The sequence below is a fragment of the Macaca thibetana genome, chromosome 11 (genome assembly GCF_024542745.1).
Source record: "Macaca thibetana thibetana isolate TM-01 chromosome 11, ASM2454274v1, whole genome shotgun sequence".
NCBI lineage: Eukaryota > Metazoa > Chordata > Mammalia > Primates > Cercopithecidae > Macaca > Macaca thibetana.
Window position 1 is genome coordinate 27,828,369 of NC_065588.1, and position 14,226 is coordinate 27,842,594.

The 14,226-nt window shown below is 42.6% G+C and overlaps 1 protein-coding gene across 1 annotated transcript in view; it reads left to right on the forward strand.

Annotated features, from left to right (window-relative positions):
- The first annotated feature begins 1,496 nt into the window (after positions 1-1,496).
- MRPS35 (mitochondrial ribosomal protein S35) overlaps positions 1,497-14,226 on the forward strand; it is a 42,743-nt gene continuing 30,013 nt past the window's right edge. The window contains exons 1-4 of the mRNA XM_050746752.1: positions 1,497-1,672; positions 5,440-5,480; positions 7,233-7,400; positions 10,728-10,788. Coding sequence (XP_050602709.1) covers positions 1,561-1,672; positions 5,440-5,480; positions 7,233-7,400; positions 10,728-10,788 — 382 coding nt within the window. The 5' untranslated portion in view covers positions 1,497-1,560. The remainder of the gene's footprint in view (positions 1,673-5,439; positions 5,481-7,232; positions 7,401-10,727; positions 10,789-14,226) is intronic.

Below are 14,226 nucleotides of genomic sequence, written 5' to 3' on the forward strand. Positions count from 1 at the left end.
ACTTACAATCCCTTAGCTAGACATAAAGATTCTCCAAGTCCCCCACTAGACCCAGGAGCCCAGCTGGCTTCACCTAGTGGATCCTGCACCAGGGCCGCAGGTGGAGCTACCCACCAGTCCCACGCTGTGGGCCTGCACTCCTCAGCCCTTGAGTGGTCGATGGGACCCAGCACCGCGTGCAGGGTGCGGCGCTAGTGGGGGAGGCTCAGGCCCCGCAGGAGCCCACCGTGGGCGGGGCGGGGGGAGGCTGGGCACGGCCGGCTGCAGTTCGGAGCCCTGCACAGCGGGGAGGCAGCTGAGGCCCGGAGAGAATTCGAGCACAGCGCCAGTAGGCTGGCACTGCTGGGGCACCCAGCGCACCCTCTGCAGCTGCTGGCATGGTTGCTAAGCCCCTCACTGCCCCTGGCCGGCAGCTCCACCGCTACGAGTGAGGGGCCCGCCGAGTCCACGCCCACCCGGAACTCGCGGCTGTCCCTCGAGCGCGGCGCGCGGCCGGGCTCCCGCCGGCACCTCTCCCAGCACACCTCCCCGCAAGCGGAGGAAGCTGGCTCCAACCTCTGCGAGCCCAGAGAGGGGCTCCCACAGTGCCATGGCCGGCTGAAGGGCTCCTCAAGCGCCGCCAGAGTGGACACCGAGGCCGAGGAGGTGCCGAGATCAAGGGCTGCTAGCATGTAGTCACCTCTCAACACCACAACTGGCTAATGTTGTATTTTTAGTAGAGACCAGGCTTCTCCATGTTGGCCAGGCAGGTCTCAAACTCCTGATCTCAGGTGATCAACACACCTTGGGCTCCCAAAGTGCTGCGATTACAGGCGCAAGCCACCGCAGCCGGCCGAGAATATTTTTATTAATTCGTGTATGTTAATCCATCCTACCGTGGAAAATAACAGTGTTCATTAAGGTTTATTTTCTAGGTTCTGATGAGTTCTGACTTTCTGTAATTCTAACCTGATCTAACAACAAGCTAACCATATAGAGCTAAAAGTTATAGGCTATGTACACGCGGTGTTCACTGTATGCCAATGCCGTACACAAACATTTGTCTATGCTAACTTGTCTAGGATCATACCTCCCAGAAATGGTGAAGTCAAGTTTGAAACTCAAGCACTCTGGCTCAGGATACTGCTTCTCTCCCCTTAGCGCATATCACTTGCATTACTTTAAGATTTCTTTCATCCAAGTAAATGTAGAAAAGCAGCAATTATAAAGAACTAGGAGTCCCTCGGGTAGACTGCCTGACTCTTGGATCATCTGAGGTTCCACCCAGACCACACCTGCCTTCAGTGAGCCGCAACCCCCATCCCTATGGTCCTTATCTGCAATTCTCTACGAACTGATTCACTCGAGTTTTAAGGACTTTTTTGTTTTCTTTTCATTACTTCTTTCAGTTTGGGGGTATCTTCCTGCACATTTGACTCGGCTCTGTGTGCGCAGACCCACGTGTTTCCTGTTTCTCCAGCCTAGTGCGGCGCCAGCCCAGGAAGCCTGTGTTTAGTCGCCCCAGGCACGCCCCTGACGCTGAACGGCGCTTGTCCCCTCCGGCTTGCCGTACTCGCAGTCATGGCGGCCGCCGCGCTCCCGGCATGGGTGTCTCTGCGGTCGAGAGCAAGGACTCTGCGTGCATTCTCCACCGCCGTGTCCCCGGTCACTCCGGTCTCGAGACGTGGCCTGCGTAAGTGTCTGTCTCGTCTTCTCCGGGCTTTGGGAGAGGTGCAAGAGCGGAATACCGGCCCCATGAAGGGTGCCGCGGTGGCTGAGCCAGCGCCGCGCGAGGGAGGCCGGTGCGTCAGCTGCCAGGCGGGTCTGGTAGGAAAGCCGTGGACGTAGGTCTGTGCTCTGCGCCGGCGTTGCCCGGCTCCTAGTCGCCTGTTTCTGCCCTGGGTGCTCTGGGCGTTTGCTCAGAAAGCTTACATCCCCCTTCCCCGTGACCTGCTCCTGTGTTGCCCCCGCCCGCAGTCCCTGGCACAGGTTACTGGTGCTCTGTATTGCTTATCCGGCTTCGGCAGTGATGAACTGTGGATTTCCCCAAACATTAAGAGAGTCATACGGTTGTGCTAGGACAAATTGCTGCTCTGAATTCCAGGCAACCAAATGGGCGGCCTTCATTCAACAGGCGTTGATGACCTGCATTTAACAGAGATTATAAGAATGCTTGATAGCGTGATTACCCCGGAGGAGTCTAGTGGAAAATACAGATTTATTAACGGAGAAGTGCTGTGTAGAGTGAGAGGCGCTGTGATAGAAGTATGGCTGGAGTGAGTCTAATCAATCAGCGGATTCTACCTGTGCTATTTCCTGTTATATCTCTACTTTACTCTCCTTATACTACCAACTATCTAGTTCCAATGACCATCTCATTTCTACAAGTTTCTTTTCCGTTTCCTGTTTCCCTTCTTGCTCTCTCCTACATTGAATTCTCACAACAGCCAAATGAGGTTTTCAGAACTTAGATCTTGTCTTGCTGTTCCCATGTTCAAGATCTACCCATTGTTTTCAGATAAAGTATAAATTCATTAATCCTAAATACTGGCTCTTAATAGGTCTAATATTTGTCTGTTTTTAATTTTTCATTCTTTCACTCTTGGAATATTTAACACCTATTGCATACTATGCAGTGTTCTGGACACTCACCGGGGATACAGCAAGGTGGGGAAGTCAAGAGTATAAACAACCAAACAACTAAATAAGATGTCAGATAGGGTTTAATGCTATGAAGAAAAATAAAGCAGAGTATTGAGAATGATGGATTTGTGGGGAGTAGTGGCCATAGGGTAGTCAGGAAAGATCTTTCTGAGGAAGTGACATTTGAACAGGGCCCCAAGCCATGCAGAGATCTGGGGAAAGAGCCTTTGGGGCATGGGGAACTATAAGTGCAAAGGCCAAAAGTTGAGAACAAGCTGAGGGGTGTGATCAAGGAACGGAAGAAGGACAACATGGCAGGAGCTAAGTGTGAGTAGAGGAGAGAGCAGTAGTATAAAACGTCAGAGAGTTAGTTAAATAATGATCTGATCTCTCCAGAGTTTGTAGACATTTCATTTGGATTTTTGGCTTGGGTTTTATATCAGAAGGCTTTGAACAGGGAACTGATATAACGTGATTTACATTTTTAAAAGATCACTGGCTGCTTTACTGGGGTAAGAGTGGAAGCCAAAGACATGTTTGGAGGCTGTTGTAGTAGTCAAAATGAGATGATAGTGACTTGGATTAAATAGTGGAGAAGGGGGTGTGGTTGTATTTGCAATATATTTTGAAGGTAAAGTTTGTAGGATTTACTGATGGATTTGATGTGGGGCTTGAGGACAAGTCTCAAAAAAATCCTGTTATATTTTTGTCCTGAGCAATTGGATGTCCTAGCAATTGTAAATGATTCCATTTACACGAGTTGGGAAGACTGGAAGAAGAAAATCAAAAGCCCTGCCAAGGGGCTGAGCATGGTGGCTCATTCCTGTAATCCTAGCACTGTGGGAGGTGGAGGCATGTGGATCCCTTGAGCCCAGGAGACCAGCTTGGGCAACATGGTGGAACCTCGTGTCTACTGGAAATACAAATTAGCCAGACGTGGTGGCACATGCCTGTAGTTCCAGCTACTCCAGAGGCTGAAGTGGGAGAACCACCTGAGCCTGGGAAGTTGAGACTACGGTGAGCTGTAATCGCACCACTGTCCTCCGGCCTGGGTGACGGGAGTGAGACCCTATCTCAAAAAAAGAAAAAAAGCTTTGCCAAGGATGCATTATAGTTAAGAAGCTTGTTAAGTGTCTTCAGCCTCTTTTCTCTCTGTCTCTCTGTTCTGTTCTTAAACTTCAGCCATATTGAATTTGTTCACTTTGATTTTCCATGTGCTCTCGCTCTGTCAAAACACTTTTTCTCACCTGCTTGTCTGCATGGCTATGTCCTGCTCATCTTTCAGGTTTTAGCTTAAAGTGCACTTTCTCAGGGAGATTTTCCCCAACTGTATTGGGGTTTTCCAGAGAGACAGAACGTAGATGTAGGATAGGATAGATGTAGATGTAGATATATAGACATGTGACAGGGGAGTTTTTAGGGGAATTAACTCACCTCACAATAGGCTGTCTGCAAGCTGGAAGCCCATGTCAGTCCAAATCCAGAAGCCTCAGAACCAGGGAAGCCTTGTAATTTTCAGGCCAAAGCTGAAGGCGTAAGAACTCAGGGGGCTGCTTGTGCAAGTTCCTGGAGTCCAAAAGCTGGGGCACCTGGAGTTCTGATGTCCAGGGGCTGGGGAAGAGTGTCCCAGGTCCAGAAGAGAGAGAGAGAGAAGATGTTCTTCTTTCATCTGCCTTTTTGTTCTCTCTGTGCCCTCAGCTGATTGAATGATGCCCACCCACATTGAGAGCAGGTATTCCTCACTCAGTCCACTGACTCACGTGTGTGTCTCTGCTGGAAACATCCCCACAGACATGCCCAGAAATAAATGCTTTACCACATGTCTATGTATTCCTCAATGCAGTCAAATTGACACCTAAACTTAACTATCATGGCTGGGCATGGTGACTCACCCCTATAATCCCAGCACTTTGGGAGGCCAAGATGGGTGGATCGCTGGAGCTCAGGAGCTTGAGACCAGCCTGGCAACATGGCGAAACACTGTCTCTACAAGAATTAGCCAGGTGTGCTCATGCTTTTAGTCCTAGCTACTTGGGTGGCTGAGGTGGAAGGATTGACTTGACCATGGTAGTTCGAGGCTGCAGTGAGCCGAAATGGCACCACTGGACTCCAGCCTGGGTGAGAATGAGATGACCTTGTCTCAAAAAATAAAAAAGAAAAAATTCACCATCACACCAACTAATTGACTAAGTTTAGTTCCCTGCTATATGTGTTCATAATATTTATCGCTTAATTGAAATTATTTGTTAAAAAGTTGTCTTACTTGACAGACTCTGTAAGAGTCATTTTTTAGATGATGAATTCACTGTATTGGCAATTCAAATAACTATAGAATTTTCCTTACTGGGGCTGGGCATGGTGGCTCACACCTGCCCACTGCACTTTGGCAGGCTGAGGCAGGTGGATCACTTGAGGTCAGCAGTTTGAGACCAGCATGGCCAACATGGTGAAACTGCATCTCTACTAAAAATACAAAAGTTAGCCAGGTATGGTGGGGTATACCAGTAGTGCCAGCTACTCAGGAGGCTGAGGCAGGAGAATCACTTGAACCCGGGAGGTAGAGGTTGCAGTGAGCTGAGATCACACCACTGCAATCCAACCTGGGCGACACGCCAACACTCCCTCTGTTTCCAGTTTTTAGTCTTCATTAAGATGATTTTGGTCCCTGAGCTTACCAAAAAAAAAAAAAAGAAAAAGTTGTTTCATTGTTATGTTACAGAATACCTTAAATTGTGTTAGAATAATGGGATCATGATTGATGTTGAACAACTAACTTGACATGATAAAATTCCCTTTATTGTGTTCTTTTACGTACAGAAGAAGGAACATCCAGAAATGAAAGGCCTCCAAGAAGAAAGGTAAAAAGTTCATATACTCTACCATCTTAATGGTTTCTAGAGTTCTAAAATGAGGCACGTGCTCATTATAAGGCAGAAGGGTGTTGCCAGAGAAGACTTCACAAGGTCATGTTTACTGGATGATTACCATAGCCCTGAGAGAGGTTAGTCTTTGTTTTTTGTCAGTACCCAGAGAATAGATCATCTTTGAGAGGTCAACTTACTGAGGAACTCCCAGGAAACAGGTGTATAAACCAGAATGTGGAACAATTTCTTTTTTTTTTTTTTTTTTTTTTTTTTTTTTTGAGACGGAGTCTCGCTCTGTCGCCCAGGCTGGATGGAGTGCAGTGGCCGGATCTTAGCTCACTGCAAGCTCCGCCTCCCGGGTTTACGCCATTCTCCTGCCTCAGCCTCCCGAGTAGCTGGGACTACAGGCGCCCACCACCTCGCCCGGCTAGTTTTTTTTTGTATTTTTTAGTAGAGACGGTTTCACTGTGTTAGCCAGGATGGTCTTGATCTCCTGACCTCGTGATCCGCCCGTCTCGGCCTCCCAAAGTGCTGGGATTACAGGCTTGAGCCACCGCGCCCGGCCGGAACAATTTCTAATGCTATCTTAAGTCCTGCAGCCTGGGACTTATGCATTAATATAACTAGTTTGTTTATTTATTATTGTTTATTTGAGACGGAGTTTCACTCCTGTTGCCCAGGCTGGAGTGCAGTGGTGCAATCTCGGCTCACTGGTACCTCCGCCTCCCAGGTTCAAGTGATTCTCGTGCCTCAGCTTCCCAAGTAGCTGGGACTTCAGGCACGTACCTCAATGCCCGGCTAATTTTTGTATTTTTAGTAGAGAGGGGTTTTCACCATGTTGGTCAGGCTGGTCTTGAACTCCTGACCTCAGGTGATCCACCCGCCTCAGGCCTCCTAAAATGCTGGGATTACAGGGGTGAGCCACTGCACCTGGCCATATTCTGACTAGTTTAGTCTCACCGTGTGGACATTTGGATTCCTTACTTCTGTGGAGGAATCTAAACTATAAGGTCAGTTGGTCAGCATAGTGTCAGAACAAAGACACATTAGTTGGAAGTTAAATGGTATCAAATTACAATAATCAAGAGCAGTCATTTCCTCAGGACTATTACCTGCTTCTAGGACATCGACTACACTGGTTTTGATATTGTGTAGGTGGGGCCTGGCTGAATTTTGCCACTATAAACCCTACTTTTGTATGTGGGCCATCCCCTAGTATTTGATGCCATGAAAAATAAATGTTAATGTGATTGACTAAGCTATCGAGTACTAGTTTTTCTCTGGGCCTAGGAGACATATAATTTTTCATTATGTATTTATTCAATCAGTTTAACCCTAATTATTTTTTCTTTTTCTTTTTACTTCTAAGTACTTAATGTCCCCTCGTGCTACTGATTTCCATCAAAGAAGTTTGAAAAATTATTTCAAAATGTATTGTTAATTCACCCTTTCATAAGCCAAATGAAAAAATTTTTGCTGAAAGTCTAAAGAAATTTTTAGTGAAGAAAATGTGATATTAAAGGGGACCCTTACCAGAGGGTGTGAAGAAACAGTGCAGAGATATTTAGCTATATTTAGTGTTTTTAAAATTTGGACAGCGGCAGCTTTGTGGGAGGTCAGATTTTACATATGTTGCAATTTTGCCTCTATTTCTTATAATTGTAGCTTTTGCTTTAAAATTAAAATTCTTTAAAAATTAAAGAATGTTTTTATATTTAAAATACTAAATGATTTTATATTTCTTAGGCACTACCTCCTAGGACAGAGAAAATGGCTGTTGACCAGGACTGGCCTAGTGTTTACCCAGTTGCAGCACCATTTAAACCCTCTGCAGTACCTCTTCCTGTTCGAATGGGTTATCCAGTAAAAAGGGGCGTGCCCATGGCAAAGGAGGGAAATCTAGAACTTTTAAAGGTAAGACAAATTGCTGATTCATTGACTCAGACTTACGTAGAAATAAATGCTGATCTTACCCCCATTTCTACTCTCTTATGCTTCAATGTTCAGTGTATAGCAGCTTACTGTATTTTAATTAAAATTGTTTAAAATAATATAATAGGTATATTATTATACAACACCAGATAATAATAGGTGTTGATTTTGATTATCAGTGGTAAAGGATACTCAAAGAATCCTAGGCATTCAATAATGTAATTACTTGCCTGGGCGCGGTGGCTCATACCTGTAATCCTAGCACTTTGGGAGGCCGAGGTGGGCAGATTACTTGAGGTCAGGAGTTCAAGACCAACCTGGCCAACATGGTGAAACCCCGTCTCTACTAAAAACACATAAAAAATTAGCCAGACGTGGTGGTGGGCGCCTGTAATCCCAGCTACTTGGGAGGCTGAGGAAGGAGAATTGCTTGAACCCAGGCAGTGGAGGTTGCAGTGAGCCGAGATGGTGCCACTGCACTCCAGGCTGGGCAATAGAGTGAGACTCTGTCTCATGAAAAAAAAAAAAGAATGTAATTAGTCAATCTTGTGGCTTCCCTTGTGACCTTTTTCTATTGTATCTCTTCTTTTTGGAGACGGGGGTCACTGTGTTGCCCAAGCTGGTCTCGAACTCCTGGGCTCAAGAGATATGCCTTCCTCAACCTCCCAAAGTGCTGGGATTACAGGTGTGAGCCACCACACCCAGCCTATCATATCTTTTCTATATTGCATCTTACCAGTGGAATTAAGAAAAATGAAATAACCTAGTTTGAGATTGAGAATTGGGAGGTAAAACTTCCAGTTTAAAAAGAGGGGCCGGGCATGGCAGCTCACACCTGTAATTCCAGCACTTTGGGAGGCTGAGGTGGGGGGATCACGAGGTCAGGAGATCGAGACAATCCTGAATAATACGGCGAAACCCCGTCTCTACTCAAAATACAAAAAATTAGCCGGGCGAGGTGGCGGGGCCCCCTGTAGTCCCAGCTACTTGGGAGGCTGAGGCAGGAGAATGGCGTGAACCCGGGAGGCAGAGCTTGCAGTGAGCCGAGATCGTGCCACCGCACTCCAGCCTAGGCGACACAGCAAGACTCCGTCTCAAAAAAAAAAAAAAGAATTTAAATTTTTTCTGTCTATAAAGGTAGAATATTATTTAGTATTATTATTATAGTCTACCAAATTTAACTTTATTGCTTAAAGCAAAATAGGTTAAGGTAAATGCTTTGATAGCATGTATAATTATGATGGGTGTTTTAAAGAAAATATAAATGCTTAGTCTGGGAATGCATGTCTTAGATGGTTTCTTAAATACGATGAAAGTTATACAAAGGAAAATGAACTGTTTTCCATTAGATGAGAGTCTTTGAAAAACAAAAGTTTGCTAAAAGGTGATGGGAACAGGGAGAACGGGTACTCTGTTGCTGGAGACGGGAAATGAAATTTAGAAATAGGAATGTGAAGACACAAGAAAGCGTACATCAAGGAAAACAAATGTTTTCTTTGAATAAAAGAAGATAATTTTGTTCAAAGAGATCTTTGGAGAATTACTGGGTGAGAGAGTAGCAGTATATTTGCAATAATGCTAATGGTTGTAAATGACATTTTAATAAACATAAAAATCCAAACATTTAATGCATGCCATTTATTTGTAGTGATGGTGTCATTGAATAAGCTTATTAACTGAGCTAACATATGCAAAGTGCATGGAACTGTGCCTATGTAAGTCCATGCAAATTGTCTGTTATTTTTTCCTTTTATGATTTTTGAGGTTTATACGTTCATGTTTCAAAAATAAAAGTCTGTCACTGTGATCTATTAAAAGTAGCCCCTCAACACTAGAGTTTATAATTTTTAAAATGTATAAAAAGGAAAAAACCAAAAAGTACAGTAAATGAAGCTGCCTATCCCCAAATCCCAGTTTTCAGTGCCTATTTTCTCTTGATTAAAACATTATTTTCTGGCCAGGTGTGGTGGTTCACACCTGTAATCCCAGTACTTTGGGAAGCCAAGGCAGGTGGATCACTTGAAGTCAGGAGTTGGACACCAGCCTGGCCAACATAGCAAAACCCCATTTCTACTAAAACTACAAAAAAATTAGCCAAGTGTAGTGGCGCATGCCTGTAATCCCAGCTACTCGGGAGGCTGAGGCAGGAGAATCACTTGAACCCAGGGGGCGGAGGTTGCAGTGAGCCGAGATTGCGCCACTGCAACAGCCCGAGACTCCGTCTCAAGAACAAAAAACATTTTCTGATGAGCCCTCAAGATACCTGGCATAGTTCTTGAGTAACTTTCGACTTGTTTACACTTTCTTTCCAAATGAGCCTTTAAGCTCTTTTAGATGTTTAACATTATTCAAGAAATGACCTAATAAATGCTAATTATTTATTTGAAGGAATCAAATCTCTGACCTTTCCTGAATTTTCATTCACACTGTGAATGATTCATTAGCCTTTTAATATGTCATCATAAATATATTCCTAACTTCATTAAACTATCCAGTTATGATTTGCTAGCTTCACTTATTAGTTCATAAAATGTTTCTTATGTACAAAGTGGAAATACTTTCATGCTATGCAGTCCAGGGGACTTGGGATGATTAAACAATGATCCATATCCTGGCCGGGCACAGTGGCTCACACCTATAATCCCAGCACTTTGGGAGACCAAGGCGGGCGGGTCACTTGAGGCCAGGAGTTTGAGACCAGCCTAGGCAACATGGTGAAACCCTGTCTCTACTGAAAATACAAAAATTAGCAGGGCATGATGGCACATGCCTGTAATCCCAGCTACTTGGGAGGCTGAGGGAAGAGAATTGCTTGAGCCTGGGAGGCAGAGGTTACAGTGAGCTGAGATTGTGCCACTGCACTCCAACCTGGGTGACAGAGCGAGACCCTGTCTCAAAAAAAAGAAAAACAAAAAAACAAACAATGATCTATGTCCTTAAGTCCTTTCAGTTTTATAAAGGAAATATACATGTATACCTGTAGATTTGTGGCAGGAAGAATAGTATAAAATGATGTTTAGTTTTTTTCATTATGATTGTCATTATAAGATGCTTGGTAAAAGACAAAAGATTTATATGATCTGAAGACAAACCCAGGTATCACTGTAAATTACTTGGTACTGAATTTATATTTTAAGAAATGTATTTCTTGAATTGACAACATCTGTGACAGAAAATCACTATTGTAAAAAACCAGAATTTATTTACTGCATGTTTTACTGGGCCTGTGATTTAGTTTTACCAGAAAACTATCTTTTTCATGTTTTTAAGACATTTAGCTAATTTATCCTTTAAATTTCTCTATTTAAGGTTCCCAATTTTCTGCATTTGACTCCTGTAGCAATTAAAAAGCACTGTAAAGCCCTTAAAGGTAAGTGGTTATTTTCTTATATGAACTTTATATTGACTTTGAACATAAATTTAAGAATCTCTTTTCTAATATACTGTATAGCCTTATATTAAGTTGTTTTCAGTGAATTGTTACATGTCAAGTCTGCAAATTGTTTTTGCTAACTACTACAAAGTATTAGGAATAATAATGAGAAACCATGATCCTTGTTCACAGGTAGGTTAGGGACTTACTGTTGAGTTTTAGAAAACATGCACATAAGGCTGGGCATGGTGGCTCATACCTATAATCCGAGCAGGTGTTTGGGAGGCTGAGGTGGGCAGATCCGCTGAGGTTAGGATTTCGAGACCAGCCTGGCCAACATGGTGAAACCCTGTCTCTACTAAAAATACAAAAAAATTAGCCCTGCATGGTGGCAGGCACCTGTAATCCCAGCTACTCTGGAGGCTGAAGCAGGAGAATCGCTTGAACCCGGGAGAGCGCAGAGATTATGGTAAGCTGAGATCGCGCCATTGCACTCCAGCCTGAGTAAGAAGAGGGAAACTCCATCTCAAAAAAAAAGAAAACAAACATGCACTTAAGAAGACTGAAGTAAATGTTGCAGATACTTCGCAGAGAAGAATTATCTTGAAGAAATTATTGAAAATTTTAAAAAATGGATGACACATGCATGTGGTAAATCAAATAGTAAAAGAGTTTATGATGAAAAAGCACTAGCCTTATGTGCTTTCTTTACCAGCCCCTCATTTATTTATGTATATATGCTTTTATTTATAATAAATACTCTATATGTAGTATATATATTTATATATACTTACATACTCTCTGTAGTGTGTATGTGTATTTATAAAATAACAAGTAATCACTGGACTATGATTATACCTTCAGTTCTGGATTTCTTGATTTTGAAAACCTATTGATTCCTAGGTATAAACATAGATTTCATGTACTTACATTACTACTTCTCCTTCTCCTTTCTGCATGCATGGAGGTAAAGGCAAATAACATTTTTTAACTCATGGTTTTGTGTATGTTTTTATAATTATGTACATATTCCAATTTAAGTTCTCATTGATAGTTATGATTGATTAGATTAATTCAGGAGTTGGTGCCTGTGGATAAAGTCTTAATATACTCATGCTGATTTAAAGGTGTTGTATATACATGCTCAGTATACTTATTAAGGCTTTTCAGGAAAGAATATGAAACCTAGAAACACTTCACAAGTATCTTGATTATGCTGGGAAGGAGATGTGGAGTGGTAAACATAATTATGATTAAATTTGAGCTTTTCAAAGAGCCTTCCATTTAAAAATATAAGGAAGACTATATAAAGAGGTCCTGAAACATAGGAATAATAACCTTACTCTTGAAATGAGGGAGGAAAAATATGTTTCCTTTCATTTATTTGGTCTTTTGGGACATTGGGATGCTTTTCTATCCCTTTAGAGTATGTGTTTCTATATGCATTTGTGCCTGGAATTAGACTAAAACTGATCACTTCCAAATTTGTGTCCCAGGCTGGGCATGGTGGCTCACACCTGTAATGCTCGCACTTTGGGAGAATGAGTTGGGTGGATTGCTTGAGCTCAGGAGTTCAAGACCAGCCTGAGCAATGTGGTGAAACCCCATCTCTACAAAAAATACAAAAAAATTAGCTGGGTGTGGTGGCACGTGCCTGTAGTCCCAGCTACTTGGGGGCTGAGGCGGGAGGATTGGAACCCAGGAGGTTGAGGCAGCAGTGAGCTCAGATCGCACCATTGCACTCCAGCCTGGGTAACAAAGTGAGACCCAGTCTCAAAAAATAAAAAAATAAAATAAAATAACAAATTTGTGTCCCGTTTGGCACAAGTCATGTATTACTATTTGATCATCTGTAAAGCCAGTTAACAAATGGCATTGCACTGTGAAAAATTCCGTGTTTCTTCTTTTTAAATATGTGTTTATAATCTAGAAACTTGTAATTTTAATAAAATATTTCTGTAATACTTCCTTATTTTTAGATGAAAGGCTTTTGACAGGGCATGTTAGCTCATGCTTTTAATTTCACAGCATTTCGAGAGGCCACAGAGAAAGGATTGCTTGATCCCAGGAGTTTGAGACCATCCTCAGCAACATAGTGAGATCATGTCTCTACAAAAATATTAAAAAATTAGCTGGAGTGTGATGGTGCATGCCTGTGGTCCCAGCTACTCTGGAGGCTGAGGTGGGCTTGGACGACAGAGTGAGACCCTGTCTCAAAACCACATAAAAATAAAAAATAAGTTGAAAAAAAATTAAGTGAAAGACTTTCATACAGCACATTCAGAAGAGTGGCATTCTATTTTATAGTACTTAAACGAGTGTCTTAATCTTTCCTTTGCACTTGCTGCCAGTCTCCGGATTTAGATTGTGTCTTCCGAATAACTCAAAGGCTTTTCAAGTACTTCTTCTCAGTTTTCTTTCAAAGTAGGTCAGTTCAGATTTTATATCTAACTTGCAAATGGAAAATCTGAAGCACAGGAAAGTTAGGTAATTTACCAAAACTTTAATATCAGTGGCAGAAGTTAAATACAAACCAAGGTCTTCCAAAGTCTCGTCTATTGCTCTACCTATCAGATGAGTAAAGGCTAATAGGAATCTGTTACTTATTTTCCATTTGGCTGTGTTTTTTTAGACATATAATTTAGGTAATTTAATTTTAAAACTGTAATTATTATTTGGTGATTGAAATAACTTATTCATAGTTTCTAAAAAAAGAAAAGAAAAAGAGTCAGTGCAAACCCAAGAGCTCACAAAATTCCCCAAACTAGTCTGTCTTACAAAGTGCTTGGCAGTGATGCATCTTGTAGTGCAGGATATTGGAATAAGTTCATGATGGGGATGAAATTCAGCCTCAACAATCTTGTTCTGTTCATATTTTTTAAATGTTAAAATGATGTTAATTGCAAAGATACTTTTTTCCCCTCAAAACGACTGGGTATTGATCTTTTAAACAGTGTTCAAGGAATGGAGTGAACTATATTTAATTTGTTAGCATAAGAAAATTGTTAGCCCAAGGAAATGTTATTGGCAAAATAGTTCTCACTGTCCCTTAGATTATCACCTACAAGAGCTCCCACGTCTGCCTGTGATTATGACCAGCCTCTTCTGCAGTTGTGCTTTTTTGGAGGAAGCATGTATGCAGTCTAATATGTTTGACCCAAAAAGCCAGTTGCTTTTAGCTGTTCATAGAGTGAGGCTGTGTAAGAAATGAGATTTCCATTGTGGACAGCCTGATAGTGCCAGAAATTTTCATCTCAAGCTGAAAGTCCTCTGCCATGCTAACTTGATTGAAACAGGGCAAGATGAAATCAGCTCTGATACCTGGAAGAGGCTGGGAGCTACCTCTTTTCCTTTAAGTTTTTCTTTTTTTTTTTTTCCTATTCAGGGCCTGAGTTTATACTTCTGTGTTATGAAGGTAACATGCTATGAAGATAA